Genomic DNA, 16,632 nt, shown 5'->3' on the forward strand with positions numbered 1-16,632 from the left:
TTATCACAGAAAACAGAGAGCAGCAGAAACCCCAGTTATTTTAGAAGCTCATTGAGTTGTGGTTGCCGAAAATGATGTAAGATTTTCCTTAAGACATTCATCTAATACAAGACTACCCTCCCTACATTGTTTATCAGATCTAGACACTAAAAGGCTTAAGTGTAAAAGAGCCTTCACCTTTGAGACTAGGGAGCACATGGATGGAAAACCAAACGATCTGAAATATAGGACAACTCTAAAAGGAGTATCCTTCAAGGTTTTATGTATAAACTGTTGCACTGTCTCATAATATCACTGTTCCCAAACCCTGCTAAGGTAAACTACTAGAGAAATACAGGTAAAAAAAGGAATACTTACATGCTAAGGGTAGTCTTGCAAAAATCAACTCATTTTGGAAAAAAAAATATGGTGTCTTCATAGGGCATATCACACACAGTTTTTCCATAACCACTGTTGGATTATGGATTATTTTTAACCCTCAAGCCAGTTCCTGGCACCAGTACATTACTCTTTGGGGTAACAGGCTCTGGTTTCTGGAGTGACAGAGAGCAGGAATTTCCTGCTACAGCACTAGTTTACACAAAAGTCATGATGCTCTCTCCTGTCAGATTGAAGGCAATGCCTTTCAATGCCTGTTTCTCTTTAGAGAATGCACATAGTTCTCTCCAGGCCCTGAAGAAAGGAAATTAAATTTAGTCAGTGCAGTAGCATGGCCTTCTCCAATGTTACTAAGTCAAAATAATGACATTCTCAAACTCTTCTATAGGTATAAATTAGAGATGAGGAGAAGCTTTCAGCTTCTCTACAGATGGGTGGCTGAGGCATTCCAGCCTGCCAAGACCCAAATCTGTGGCAGCAGGCAGGCCGTCTCCCCAGACTAAAACATCCCTAGCAAGGGAGTCCAGAGCACAAAGAGGAAGAGGCAAGCACAGGTGTTGCTCTTTCAGCTACTCTGGCTCTTGAGATCCTGATTCTGTTCTCCCACATAATTTTTATTACCTTAAAGAATGATCCAAACAACTCTAGTAGTACAATTAAGAGTATGAAAAAGATCCTAGAGATGATTCAGTATGTTGGTCCATGAAAGCATAAACATACTGACGTATTTCAGTTGTCCCCATTCTTCTCTGAGTCCTAGATGGACAGAGGGGCTCTGAGCACCAGTTTCCCTTGCAGTATGTGGTGGTTTAGTCAGATGTCCACCAAGTCATAATATCACTCCCCCTCCTAAACTGGACAGGAGAGAGAGAGAAATACAATGAACGGTTTGTGAGTTAAGGATGGAGAGATTACGCGGCAATTAGCATCACGGACAAAACAGACAACCTGGGGAGAAAAAGGTTTGATTTATTAAAGGAACAATAAGAATAGGGAGATGAGAAACAAAACTGAATCTTAAAACACCTCCCCCAACCCTCCCTCTTCCCAGGACTCTCCTTCCTTCACCCGAGCGGTGCAGGGGATGGGGGTTGCGGTCAGTTCATTACAGATGGACTTTGCCACTGCTTCTTCTCAGGAGGAGGCCTCCTCACACTTCCCACTGCTGAGCTGTGGGGTCCCTCCCACAGGAGACAGTCACTCATGAACTTCTCCAGCATGGGGCCTCCCACAGGGGCAGTTCCTCACACTCTGCCCCAGCGTGGGTCACCCACTGTGAGAACAGTCCTTCAGGGACAGACTGCTCCGGCCTAGGTCCCTCACAGGATCACAAGTCCTGACAGCAAACCTGCTCTGGCGTGGGCTCATCTCGTCCCAAAGGCTCCCAGGTCCTGCCAGGAACTTGCTCCAGGATGAACTTCTTACGGAGTCACGGCCTCCTTCAGGCATCCATCCACTGCAGCATGGGCTCCTCCATGGGCTGTGAGTGAGTCTCTGCTTCCTGGTGGTCCTCCATGGACTGCAGGGGCACAGCTGCCTCATCATGGTCCTCACCACAGGTCACAGGGGAGCCTTTCTTTCAGGGCCTAAGCACCCTCGTCCCCCTGCTTCTCCACTGACCTTGGTGTCTGTGGAGATGTTCTCACATTCTCACTCCCCGTTGCTGCTGCCGTTTAGCAACTGCACAGCAACTTCTTCTCAAATATGTTATTGAGAGGCATTACCTCCATCACTAATTGGCCAGACCTAGGTCAGCTGTGGGGTCCAACTTAGAACTGACTGGCCCTAACCCTGTGAGCTACATGGGAAGCTTCTTTCAGATCTTTGTTTAAAGAAACCACCCCTATAGCTCCCCCCGCTACCACAAAAAATGGCCCAGGCAAAACCATTATACAGTAACAGAGAAAGCACAACTCATCATAAAATGCTCTCTACAGTTGCTATATTTGAAAGTTTAATCTGTGGAGTGTAAGGCAAAAGCATAGGCAAAAATCCCTGTTGTTGCCTATTTTTTGTTTTATGATGCTTCTGCTTTGCTGCTAGTGTCATTTACAAACTTATTACAATAATGAATTAATTAATTGGTTACTTGAATCATGTAGCACATTGAATTTCATTACAAGTATTCAGAAAACATTTCTATTCAGATAATCCTTTATGGACTTAATGTTTGAGGATCAATTTGCCTCAGAAGATGAAATGGAGGTTAGAAATTCAATGCAGTGTGACAACACTTCGTTATTCCACTTACTATTATGCACTGATGCTACAAGCAGCAAGACTTAAAATCAGAAACATTCTGATTTTAAAACTTATTTTGAGAGATCTGCAGCTCAGTCATAAAGATTTGCTGTAGGCAGAACTTGTCATACAAATATTCAACCTAGAAGTAATTTTCTTTAACATGTTTTAACATCTTCCAAAGCAAACAAAGACTTCAGCACTTTTTAAAACAGTTCCTTGTATCTCAATCAAAACACAGGACTTGATTCAACAAAGAGCAGCTCTAATTTGAAGCTAATATGAAGTACAACAACATTAAGTGAATTGAGTTACTCCAGAAGTAAACTAGCATAACCCACTGAAAGATCAGGCTCCGTCTGTTTGTTTACAAGATACTCTATCAGACCCGCTACTAAACTTTGCTTTAACACCATCTCGAATCCAGCTAAATCTACATAATAACCTGTCCAAAAAGGATACAAATGCTGGTTTATATAAATCTGTTTCCAGATGATCATGTATCATCTACAACAATGCTTCAAACTTGTCTCAGGGAAGATAAGTTAGGTGAGTGCATCGCACATCTCCTGTTCTCATTTATTTAAAATGAAAAATGAAAGGATAATCCTTTATGTAGAACACAAAACAGAATTGACTTCAAATAATCTGAACACTGATCTTGCTCGCTAGCTAAAGCAGGTATTTCTCATTTTGCTCAAGATGTTCATAAACATTTAAACATTAAAGGTAACAAAAGCACAAACAAGGAAAAACTCTGGAAGATTGATCTCATTTGTTGGTGCTCCTTTCAATTAGAAGAGAGACAAAGAGGGCTTGTCAGTGAGTGACTCACTTCAGAGAAGCTCTGACTGAACCACTCGCTGCAAACCCTTGTTTTCCTTCTCCAGGTAATAAAATGTACATGATGAGTTCAGATGCAGGAGGCTTCATCCAGACAGATCTTCCTTGGGAATCTATAGTGAGAGGATTTCTACCCAGCACTCTTCTTGGATTTGCTGCAAATAACAACAGAGTGTTTGAAAACAGTCTTAAACTAGAGAAGGTTGTCTTCCTTTCAGTAACCACACTCCTCTGGGGAGTTTCAGCCAATGTGGGTCTCACAGAAGGTGCATCTATGTGTTTTTTACTTCAGCTTCTGCCCAATACCAACACTTTTGACACTGCCTATCAGATCACGTATGCATCTGCAGATGTCTTCACCCTTGTTGCCACCTCCACAGATGAAATCAGTGGCAAAGCATCTCCTGTCCTCAAACTGTAGCCAGACAAAATCCCAGATGTGACAAAAAGGAAAAAAAATTGCTGCAATTCCAAAGAGCACTGGGCTGGTGGGAAAGGGAAGGAAAAGGGCAGAAACTGCAGTTATGCTGCACATCTATAGATATATAGGGTATATATATACTCATCTGTACTGGTAAGACTTCAACTATAATACTATATTCTGTTTTGGACTCCCAGGATGAGATGGATGGTACTAAATTAGAGAACAGAGCAGCAAAGCACCGTCAGGAGCCTTAAGTATATGCCAAAAAAAGGGGAAGTTGAGAGAATTGGTATTGCTTAATCTGATTAAAAAGAGACTAAGGGATGATTTAATAGTAGTATACAGATATTTGTCGGCTATTTAAACACATGAAACAACCAAAATCCTGGTACTGCCAGGGGATAACAAGGGGAAAAAATCCCCAGATAGTGGCTTGAGTGGACATTAGGAAAAAAAACCCAAAAACCTGAATACAAGTTAGTCAAGGAAGTTATGGAATCACCATCCTTGGAAGTTTGTAAGACTTGGCTAGACAAAGGCATACCTAACCTAGTAAAGTGGCAGTGCTAGTTCAGGAGGTTGGACAGGATGACCTCCAGACTTTCCTTACAGTCAACATTTCTGTCACAATCTATAAATCCTCTTAATTGACAGTAACTGAAAACGGCCTTGAAAGGAAATGTGGTTGTTCACAGGGGAGAGAAAAATGTCTGTGCATGTATGAAAAATGGACTCTGAACCATGCAAATCCATACAGGTCAAATTAAGAAAATGCACTTAGAGATGAAAAAGTGTTTACTTTTCTGGCAATGTTGCCTTAGCAAGTTTAATGTCACCAGATAATTTTAAAAGAACAAAAACCAGCCCCAGTAAAAATTTGAGTTCTCCATATTTCCTAATCAGAGTTGGAATATGAAGCCCCAGACATATGAGGTTCATAGAAGAGAACTTTTTTAGAAAATGCAATACCTTATACATATTGCAGCTTAAATATACTTTCAAAGGGTACTCTTTTCAGCTGTGCAGTTGACTGCTTTGGATGCCAGAAAGGATATTTCATGCACATTGAATATAACTGCATCTGGAATATTGTGTCCAGTTCTGCCCTCAGTTCAAGAAGGACAGGGAACTGCTGGAGAGAGCTCAGCGCAGGACCACCAAGATGATGAAGGGAGTGGAGCATCTCCCTTATGATGAAAGGCTGAGGGAACTGGTCTCTTTAGCTTGGAAAAGAGGCGACTGAGAGGTGACCTCATCAATGTTTACAAATACATAAAAGGCAGGTGTCAGGAGAATAGAGCCAGGCTGTTCTCAGTGATGTCCAATGATAGGACAAGGGCCAATGGGTACAAGCTGGAACACAAGAGGTTGCAAAGACATACAAGGAAGAATTTCTTTCTTCACTGTGAGGGTGCCGGAGCACTGAACAGGCTGCCCAGATGGGTTGTGAAGTCTCCTTCTCTGGAGATATTCAAAACCCACCTGGATCAGTTCCTGTGTGACTTACTCTAGGTGGTCCTGCTCTGGCAGGGGGGTTGGACTACATGATCTTTCAAGGTCCCTTCCAATCCTTAAGATTTTGTGAGTCAGTAACTTCTATGCTTACTTCCAAAATAGTGTAGGAATCCTGAATCCATTTGTCTGCCACCATGCAATGTTTTACAATCAAGTTTTGAATCATCTCAGTAAAAAAAAACACAGTAGAAAAACAAAAGAAGAAAAGAAAAAAAAGAATCTTATTTTGCCAGTAAAGACCAGCTGGATGGGGAATATAGTTTTTTCCTCAAAATATCTGAAGTTTCTTGTCTTCCTTCTCCCTGTAAATAACTGCAATAGGGCTAAGCTGTTTACTTCTTTTTTTTTTCAAATCCACATTATTTCCTGCATTTCTAGCTTCAATCCACACTTTGTGCTCAGTACTAGTAACATCAGATTGTCCAGAGTTATTATACGACCACAAGCAAATGTTTCAAAAACACCAACATGAGTGGGAAGAATAGAGTCTTTTGTATTTCATACAATACCAAGTAGGAAGGAATATCCAGGGTCATCTGGTCCAGCCTTTCTTGGCAAAAGTACAAAAGACAAGATGGTCCAGCACTCAGTCTTTATTCACAGTTTATTGCATGTGTGTTTAAAAGACTACAAGAGGACAACATAGAGGCTTTACTCTGGCAACACTTGGGTCAGGTGAAAGCCAGCGGAGCAAGAGGAGCCACAGAGAGCAGGGAGCCTTCAGGTGGGCTGGAAACTCCAGAAAGGAATAGGAGATTTGCCTGTAACAAAATGACATAAATAACCTGCAGTCTGCCAGGGAAAATGACACTATCCTCTGGTGTCAGATGGGACCATATAGTCTGATAAGCTGCTCAAAGTCTACAGTACAAGTAAGACAAAAAAGCCAACCCGCACAGACAGAGAAAAAGAATTTGGTAGTGAATACTGGGAAGAAAAATCTGTCTCCATCAGGAGATGAGAGTATCTCTGTCAGCAATTATCTTGCTCTCATATGTATTCTTATCAAGTCAAGCATTAGAGACTGAACACCTTTTTGATATTTCCAGAATATTCAAGGAATAGATGCAGGTATATCTGTGCCTCTGAGCACCTCAGCTTCCTGTCAGCATGGCTTCGCAATCTCACACTCATTCACAATATTGAGGGGCTGAGGGGTTCATATCATTAACAATAAGTGAGCATTTCCACATCACTTTAAAAAATGCAGCTTGGGTATTTCTGAGAACTTTCCTAGAGTTAAAAAATAGTGATTTTTAGAGAGAGAATTTGTACCATTGCTTGTAAAACATGTGGACAAGTCATTATTACCATATTGTTAGACAGTCACTGCAATGTGGTTTGCTGTCTGCATGGCTTGATGGAGAACCTGTGGTGCATTCAGGAATTATACATTAGTCTGTTAAATATGCAAGCCTAATTCTCTCTCTTTTTTTTTTTTCTCTAAGAGGATTATCAAAGCACTTCTATGATGTTATAAAAACATTTTAAAAGGATGCTCATCTGTGCTAGTTTGAAGATTAATTTCATTTTCTTTCCTGAGGTTTTTGAGCCTCTTATTATTAAAAAAAAAAACCCCACAAATAAATAAACAAACAAAAAATACCACTCAAAAAACACCAGACCAAAACAACAGCAGTTCAACAACTCTGGGTTGCTCTGCAATAACTAACTGGGACAGATTGGGAAGGAAGAGACATCATTTTAGCTAGAATTCACACTTCAAGAATCCAAGAGGATTATATGCATGACCCTTAGTGAGGCTGTTTACAGATGATGAAACTCTCCTGTCAGCATCCCTTTAAAGTTTCTGTGTATAAATATCAACAATCTTGCTGGACAATTGGCAAGACATTAGGAGGCTTACTGCATGCTGTGGTGAAGCTATTTAGTTTTAAAGAGCAAATGACTCATTTAATAGATATGGTTCTGTTGAAAGAACATTCTTCAGAGCTTAGTAAGAAGTTTAAACCACATTAACATTAGAAATCAATGAGCCAAAAAACTGTGGACTACTGAGGTCATGGTTAATAAAGACAGGCTTAAATTTTATTTTCATATCCTGTTTTTGGTTTAATCACTTGACCTCATTTTTAAACATGGTCTGGATGTAATTCACCATTCCACACAAAGGCACTGATTCTTTTTCCCAGTTTCAATCTCTTCCACAATTTCAACTACATTAAACCCAAACTATACCAGAGGAACTGAATATATTTACTGATATTTCCAAAGAAATCAGCCACACACACCACAAATCACAGTCCAATTCGATGGTGCCATTTGGAGTCTTTCTGGCTACATGATATACAGCTTCTGTTGGCTATGTGGCATTAAAATACATAGGAATAAGCCCACTGTTTGCTTTCTCTTTTGAATGGCAGATTACTCATTTCTCATTGTCTAAGCCAACGTGGACTGGAATTGATGGGATGACGTTACCCTCATTGGAAACAAGATTGCTGTGGTCTGTATGCAGACTGTAAGCATGCTGAACAAATTCTTATATTAGTTAGTGCTCATGTTTAAGATCCCCTACTCATACACAAGCATTTCAGGAATCAGGCTTTGAATTGTTCAAGTGCTGAGCTCCTCTGAGGTTTCTTTTTAAGCTTCCTGACTGAAGAAAACACAGAAAAGGATAAGATAGGATATCTGTACCTTTAAACACCCCCCTTCCCTCCATATTTTCTACAAAATGAAGATATTCCAAGTCTGAAGTATTTTTTTTATTAGTGCTTATTTTTACTGAAACTCCTACAGAGAAACTCATCTCTTAGCAAAGGAAGCGAAGACCAACAATCTGGGAACTGTGTGGCAGGAGACAGAACCTTAAGCACAAAAAGCTTAAAGTTGCACTAGTCCTAGAATATACTTCCTGGAGCACTGTTCTTACACAGAAGAGAAACATTTCATATTAAACACCATGACTTGGATTTGTGAAAGGAACATCCATCATCTTAAATAAAACATCTATGTAGAGGGAGAAATATGGCATTGATGGCAATGTAAATATCTAACATTTCCACAAAGAATTCTTCAGAAAATATTATCTATCAAAGTTATGCCTGAACTGAAAGTGAAAAGAACTTCAGATAGCTAGGCTAATATTTACGACTGCACAAACCTAGGGTCACTTATTTATTCTTTTATTGATAGCTTTAACCACTCAAATTGTCCCTCACTTACATCAGTTTCAAAATAGGAATCAAAGACAAAAAGGAATGAGCTTCTAACACTTTAAATTTGGATTCAGTATAACCAAGCCCCACTGCTTAGACATTAAGTCATAACTGAGTTCTACAAACCTGAGTTCTACCCAGATTTCTGGGGTTTTTTTCCCCTCACTTTTTTTTTTTTTTTTTTTTCTCACAATGCTTTCTGGTTCCAAACAGTAGTTACAAAAGATGAGTTATGTGAGAATTTCCTGTTTTAGTAAAGTTCTAGTCTTTGGACATACAGTCCCCTGTCATTAATAAAAGCACAACTCATGCACTGCCCGTGGTTACTACTGGTGCACTCCATGTCTCACTTTCTGATATGGCATTTTTCTTTTGTCTCCTTACTTTCCATCATCTCTTTTCAGAAGATTTCTCATAAACACCTCCAGCTGATGTCTGGACACAAGGACATCTGAACTGTGGTATCAACAGCAAATTCAATAATTTGTTTTGAGTGGGTTTTTTTTGACATTGGTCAGAAAACACCCATCTGCTAGTTTTCAGCTTTTGAGATCTAATGATTTGCTATTGTATAGCAGGAATACAGAAAAATATGAAATAGATTTGTAGCCTTTGTGCAAACCTAACATATTTGTATCATTCATCAGCCCCAGTTTGTTCCAATGAAGACAAGGTCAATATGACTACTACTACATTAATTTTGTGATGCTGTGAAGCAAACAAACCTTTAAATATCAGTGGTAAACAAAGGAAAAAGGCCCACATGAAAAAAAATGGAACAAAGAACATAGGACTATTTCTCTAGAGAAGCCAATAAAACAAATATGGTTCCAACACTGATATATTTGAAACCTTTGAGTGATTTCTAAAATTGAGGGCTATGAGCAATTTGGTCCATTCGTTTCATCCTCTCGTCTTGCAATGTTTCCTTAAGTTGGTGCAACAGTCAGCAACGTTGCTTGTCTGACTGAAAGAACAAACAAAATAACACCTAAGAAAATGCCCTTTTTATTCCTCATCCAGTCTGCTAGATTCAGTTATTGGAAATACACATTCTTGCCCAGTTGTTTTACCCACAACTCAAAAACACATTCAGAAAGCCAGAAAGGTGACAAGATAGTGAGTGGCTTCGAAGTCTGCAAAATAGCAGAGATTTACATTTGCAAGGCTGGATAGAACTGTACCTGCCTCACTTTCTGTTTGGCAGGCACTGTGGAAAACAATGTAGGAGCAAATACAGCAAAATGCTTCAGCCCTGCCTTTCCGTGGATTTCTTTAAACCCATAGAGGCCTCTCCCTCACTGTCCAGACCAGGGATCTATTGCAGAAATTTTTGTTCTGGCTCACGTGCCATTGGATTCTCCTCTAGAGAAAAGCAAGGTGAGATGGTGAGGAATGAAAACAAAGAAGCACAAGGAATTGAATTAAAAATACAACCTGTGTGCAGAGAGAAAAAAGCTGAGACAAAGATTTATATTCCTGGCAAATTTATTGCTAGGACTACTAAATTATGCCTTTCCCTCTCAGTTTGTGCAATCTGCTCCCAAACACACAGAAGCAAGCTTTTGTTTGCTTTTGAGTTGAAAGATATTGTTTTTTATTTCTAGTTCTGCCATGGAAGAAAGGAGCTGAGGTGAAAAATAACTTGTTTTGGCAATAAGTAATAGTTCTGATTGTTTCAGAACTATTCCGAACTATGGTTTCAGAATGTACAACATCAATTCATATAATCACAGAATGGTCGGTGTTGGAAGGGACTTCTAGAGATCATCCAGTCCAACTCCCTGCTAAAGTAGGTTCTTCTCTGTCAGGTCACACAGTAACCCATGCAGGTGGGTCTGGAAATCTCCAGAGGAGCCTCCACATCCTCCCTGGGCAGCCTGTGCCAGGGCTCCTTCACCCTCATACAAAATAGTTTTTTTCTTTATGTTTAACTGGAACTTTTTGTATTCCAGCTTGTGCCTATTAACCCGTGTCCCGTCACTGGGCACAACAGAAAAAAGTGTTGCCCTATTCTCCTGACATCCACCCTTTAGGTACTTAAAAGTATTGATGGGGTTCCCTCTCAGTCTTTTCCTTAGCCTTTTCTAGGCTAAATTTCCTGACTTTCACTAACTTTCTCTAGAACTATTCAGCACAGAGAGCTCAAGAAATGCTGGAACAACATCACAATGCATGTGCCAGTTGTCTTATTTTTTTTCCAGACTGAAAACTGTTTTCCTAAGCAACTGCTCTATAATAAGGTAGTTTGTATTACAAATATTTTAAACATTTTTTTTTTCCACATAACTGGATTTTAGGTACACACAAAAAAAATGGACTGCTTTGAGAATGTATATTAAACAATACACAGAGGTCACAGATAGCGTCTGTACAAAGCTAACACATGCCAAAATCACAGTATGACTATACTCTCAGGAACAGAAAAAAAGCAAAAAAGTATCCCTTATGTTTGTAATAGTGGTCTTTAGAAAAAGCTATATGTAATGAAAAGCAGCCCACATTGTGAGAAATGTCTCAGTAAGGATCCTTTCAATAAAGATCTACATATAAGTTAGGGTGTCACTTCACTTTTAAGGCAGAAATAGAGCATTTTGTAATTTTCAGTGATTTGTATCTGTCCCTTTTGCAGAAGCAAACATCTGCATTGATTCACATGACTGATTTCTGCATTTCAGCACTTCACAGCACAGCCTGCTGCTTTGGGAAGACTGTGCTGACATTCAAAACTCTTCCATGTTACTGTTTTATTTCAGATCACAAACACATCTTCAAAGTGAATTATCCAATCATCCCCATTTTATCTGCTTTGGTTTATATTGGTTGGTCTTAGAGCATAGAGCTTCCAGACAAAGCAAAGCTCACTTAGCATCTGATTTCAGCCACTAAAAAGTGTCCAGTCATGGGACAGGACAAGGAGCCTGAAAGATCTCCTCCCACCTCCAAAACCTGGGTCAGCAACAAGATTTTCTAGTGCTCCACACTAGTTGCTTGTGTAGGCTTTGCTTTTGCCTCCATGTGTCTGAAACAGGCATTCTTGTTAGCAAAATGGCTCTAATAAGATTCTTAAAAACCAGTTAATTATATAGTCCAATTAAATACCTTTTATCGATGTAAAAACTGCATCACAGTCTCTGAAAATATGGTATTCACATGTCATTAAAACAATAACAAAAAACTTTTTCACATGGTGAAAGTGACTTAAGGAAGAATCACGTGCCTCTAAAGACAACTGGTTTTGTCAGCAAAGCGAGTAAGACATTTGTAGACACCTTCCTGTCACTTTCTAAAATAAAATGTTTTCAACTGGATGGGAAAAGAAGAAAAATAACTACTAAAAATTCTTTTTGTGCAAGCAGTTCTAATAATGCTTGTTTTCAATAACTGAGATATAAAAAGCCAAAAAAATATTGGACTATAAACTCTTACGCAAATCCAAAGCATCCCTTCAGAATGAGCTTATTCCAGAGTTCATTCCAGTTAGTGGACAAACCAATCCTCACAGAAATGTGTTCACAAATTGCCCAGGTTGTTCAGCACTGGTTTTTGGCAAGGTCTCCAGCCAGATGGGTTTGCTAATGACTCCTGTAAGGTGCTTAAATCAGAAGCTAGCGTAATACATGACTGCCATGTTTGATTACTTGGGTAATACAGCTTAATGTATGTTGTTTGATATGTAAAAGTCAGAGTTTTTAATGAAAAATACAAAGACAAAATAGTCTTTCATGTGAATGTAAGGATATCAAAGCCTTGATTATCTGCCAATGTATAACCTTTCCTCAGAGCAGTCATTCAGAACAATTTTTAAGGCAGAGGCTGACATCTGTTCAACTTACAAAATATTTCTTAGCCAATGTGCACTTAACAATGGACAGCCAGTTGTACTTGCATTTGTTGAATGTATTTTCTTAACTATTCAACAATTTTCTGTAGGTTTGCCCGAAAGCATTCAGCTGCTGAAAGGAAACTGAGATACAGGCATGATCTTGAACTCTTTTGGTTTTTTTTTGGGATTTTCCTCTCAGAAGGGTAACTCTGATGCTCTCATTAGCTTAATTTCATTTTACAAATCTGCACTTTTATTTTTTTGTGCAGGCTTTAAGCTCAGTGCAATACACAGAACATCTCACACGTGCTAACATTGCAATCAAATCCTCGGTTGAAGGCACAAGAAAATGGCAAGCTATTTCATGCTACAACACGTGCTACAAGTAACGTGAGAAAACGATGTGACTTTTGAAAACTTTCTTTAGGGTGTATTTTTTGGTAAAGCAGGTTTGGTTTTTTTTCTCCTAGGCTGCTAGTCAATGCCTGTGAACAGGCCAAATGGCTTTTGCTCCTTGACCTGTGAAGCTACCTCCTCCATTGTAAGAAAAGGCACAACAAAGAATTTAACTTTGATAATGGTGACAGTCCCTTGTTGATAACAAGGGATCATGAGAGCTCTAGGGAGTTGGGCTGTCTCTGGTCTGAGAACATAGAGAATGGGCTGAACAGAAACCTGAGCTATTATTGATGACAGTGGTTATAGATAATCCAAGGTAAAGTAATTCAAGGTTTAGATTTTTAACATTTATTAAAAAAGCAGGATGTATGTTCATTTGAAATTAAACAGTTAAAAATGTTAAAGCATACAAACAAATCAATTGTGTACTAGCAGCATCCAATTGTTAGAATTTTCTAGAACCCCTCAGTACAGTCTTTGCAAGCTAGAAATACTATCACTTGCAACCAACTGACCTCACCATAGTGCAGATAAAACAAACTTTATAAAAACAACAATTTAAGGTTAAATAAGCTTAAATAAAGGTGTTAAATACAAGACACTTGATCAAAGCTTCTGTACAAAGATAAAGAAATTTGGCATTGTACAATTGATTGGCTGGCTCACACCATACATGATTTCAATAGTTAAGCAGTATAACTGTTTAGCTGAACATCAACTATACAAAAGTTACTGAAGTTGGGAGTGGGCTAACCCCAGTGAGCCATTTACAAGGCATGTGTATTTTTAGAAAATCAGAACACTGTTTATATTCAGGCACCATTTGTTCCTGCAAATAAATAATCTCTAATGTATCTGCATCCAAACTAGTGTTAAACACATCAGTGCTAACATTTTATAAACACAGCATTGTGACTATTCACTATACCTCCATTCTTATTGCTATGACAATGTGGACTGTGGAAATAAAACTACTGTACATCCAAAAAAATAGAGCACCTTTTAAACATTAAAGTATATGTCTGGTTATTCTTTTTATCTTACAATACTGAAGCCCAAGCTAATGTAAATTGCTTTAACATCTTCACCAGCGCACCTGAAATGCAGGAACTAAAACCCCAGATATTCCTCTTCAGGCAAGCCCCAGCCAGAGCATCTTCTAAAAATGTCTAAAATGACACTAAGGATTTTTTACATTCATCTGCACACAAACAAATATCTGCTATTCTCTGCTTTCTTCATATGAGTTTAAAGACAAATTACCACAGTTCTCTCTCCTTTTCAGACAAATAAAGCTGGACAGAGAATGTAGCGGCAACACCTAAAATGGATTGTGAACACAGTGAAATTATTACTCCGCTAATTCAAAAAATACAGTTGTTACATTGTTCAAATAAGTATTTTCCAGGAGCCCAGTCATTAAGATTTTTTGTCTATCGTATTGAAAAACCATTCTGTAAATTTCCTCAGTTGAGCAGCTGCTGTTTGAGACTCCTCCTGAAGTCTCATGTTATCTTGTCTCAGATGCTGTACCTCTGCTTGGAGAACTGCCTTGTCCTGTTTTTCCTGGTTAACAAATACAAGTTGAGTGAAGTGAGTAGTCATGATGACAGCACTTATTTTTATTGTTAATATTTCTATGCAATCCATACAGCTATATTTTGTAGAGCTCCTTAATCCATTCTGACAACTTCTAAGTTAATTCCTCAAATACACTCCAACTACTTCAATTATTCTGAGAAAACACTGCAAGCTAAAAAGAAAACTAGTTGCTATTCTAACACAAAAATTATAGATGTTCTTTTTTCTAACAAGAAAAAAATCAAGCACTAAAAAGATAAGCAGCTTTTAGCTATTAGAAATCATATATGAGAACACAAGTCATAAGGAATTGATTTCAAACATATATTAAGGAAGAAAAAGAACTAATTTAAATTTGTTCCCTTATATCCTTATCAAAAGTAGTTTCATTTCTATCAGTCCTGACATAGTCTCCAGCTCAAAAATTAGACAGTAAATGAGATACAAGTCATTGTTCCATGATCAAGATTCCACAAGGATGACAAATTTGGAGTGAACTAGTTAGCTTATGCGCCCCTGTCCATACCCATGCCCATGTTAAATCCAAAGTACAACAAATACAGAAAAAGTGCCTCATTCTTTCTGAGGTATGACTGTATGTGAGACAGTTATTCTGGAGTAAAGATCTGAAAACCAATTAGCCTTGAGGCAGCTTGTTCACATATCCATTCACACAGGACTTTCTGCACCTTAAGCCTTCTGATCAACCCCTGGTCTCTACCATTCATTAATTACACTACCTGGTTTAACTGATGCACTTTTTTTAAGTCATTGAAAAACTCTTCAGGAGAATAATATCACTGATGATCTCTTACCTTTCTCAGATCAGTTTGTAGTTGCCGGAGGATGACTTCTAGTTGATTTACTTTCCCAGTCAGAGTACTCGGTGCATGTTCCCTGTAAAGTAAACCACAATCTTTACTCTGGGACAGGTAAACACATTTTGCAGCTTTTGCAGAACAACTCTTTCAGTGATAGCAAAGGAAACAAAATCAGTTTAGGCATAGTTAGGAAAACACAGACAAAACCAGCATCAGCAAAAGACTATTACTGGAACATAAAAACCTTACTGCAATATCTGAAATATGACACTGTCTTTCACACAAATTAGGCAGAAATTACAATGATTTTAAGAAGGAATGTTTTAGGAATTATTTGCACAGACAAACTTGCTGCTAAGCAGTGTACTGACCGTGTTTATGAACAAGCTGCTTTCTGACAAAGACTGTACTATCTGAAGCAAGCTGCTGCGGCACTTATTGTAAATCAAAAGAGCTGTTAGGAGTTCTTTTGTCTGGTCTGCACTTGTGCCGTTTCCAGCAATGGACAAATATATGTCTTTATGAAGCCAAATATTTTGTAAGGTCAAAGCATAGGAAATACTGCCACAGGTTAATCACATGCATAACTGAAGGAAAAAAAACTGAGAATAACTTCTATGTCCTATATGACAAGGGGCACAGTGGGAAAGGGTTTCATATATATTATAGATTAAATTAGCCATAATATGAAACATTTAGTCTAGAAGAGAGAAGCTGAAGAAAGAAGCTTTACATACAAAACTGAATCAGCTGCCTCATGCAAGTGCACAAATCCGACAAGAATTGTCAATGCTAAAAGTGGAATATCTTTAGTGGTATTTTGCAATCCTTACTGATCACTAGGCTGGGGAAAGATGTAGCCTTAGAAGTCATTACAATAAATGTGCTTTACCATGTAAGGTAATTTGTGTAAAATGGTTCAAATTGAAATGTGATAGTCTAACAAACAAGAAGACTTTTCCTTCCATTTCCCGTTTTTGGCATTCCTACTGTTGAAGAGCAAAACTAACCAAAAATGTGTTTTTCTTTTAAAGCATACTAGCAGACAGATTATACTGCTGAATCTGCTTTTAATAAGTATACTCCTCAGAGCAGGGAAGATGGTGGAGAGAAGAGAATAATCTCTCTCAAAACACTGAGAAGAATTTGAAGAATTGGGTAGTTTGGCATAAAAGTTTCCTGCAGTTCTCAGTTATAGGTTCTCTTTATTAATTTACCTCTGTAAAATGAAAAAAAAAATATATGGATTTGCAAGCAGAAAATAGTTGCAAAAGACAGGTAGGAACACCTGTTTGGAGGTCTGAGACATTTGTTGCTGACAATGTTACTGCATACTATGGAGTTGAGCTACTGGCTATGGATATTGTCTACCTTAACTTTAGTAAGACATTTGACAAAGTGTTTCCCACAGTGTTCTCTTAG

At 38.5% G+C, this 16,632-nt stretch overlaps 1 protein-coding gene across 3 annotated transcripts in view; it reads right to left on the reverse strand.

Annotated features, from left to right (window-relative positions):
- Positions 1-13,176: 13,176 nt before the first annotated feature.
- Positions 13,177-16,632, reverse strand: part of SIPA1L2 (signal induced proliferation associated 1 like 2) — a 145,219-nt gene continuing 141,763 nt past the window's right edge. For all 3 annotated transcript variants that reach the window (XM_061990991.1, XM_061990992.1, XM_061990990.1), the window contains 2 exons: positions 15,205-15,286; positions 13,177-14,374 (listed from right to left, as the gene is read on the reverse strand). In XM_061990991.1, the coding sequence (XP_061846975.1) occupies positions 14,228-14,374; positions 15,205-15,286 (229 nt within the window). In that variant the 3' untranslated portion in view covers positions 13,177-14,227. The remainder of the gene's footprint in view (positions 14,375-15,204; positions 15,287-16,632) is intronic.

The sequence above is a fragment of the Colius striatus genome, chromosome 2 (genome assembly GCF_028858725.1).
Source record: "Colius striatus isolate bColStr4 chromosome 2, bColStr4.1.hap1, whole genome shotgun sequence".
Lineage (NCBI taxonomy): Eukaryota > Metazoa > Chordata > Aves > Coliiformes > Coliidae > Colius > Colius striatus.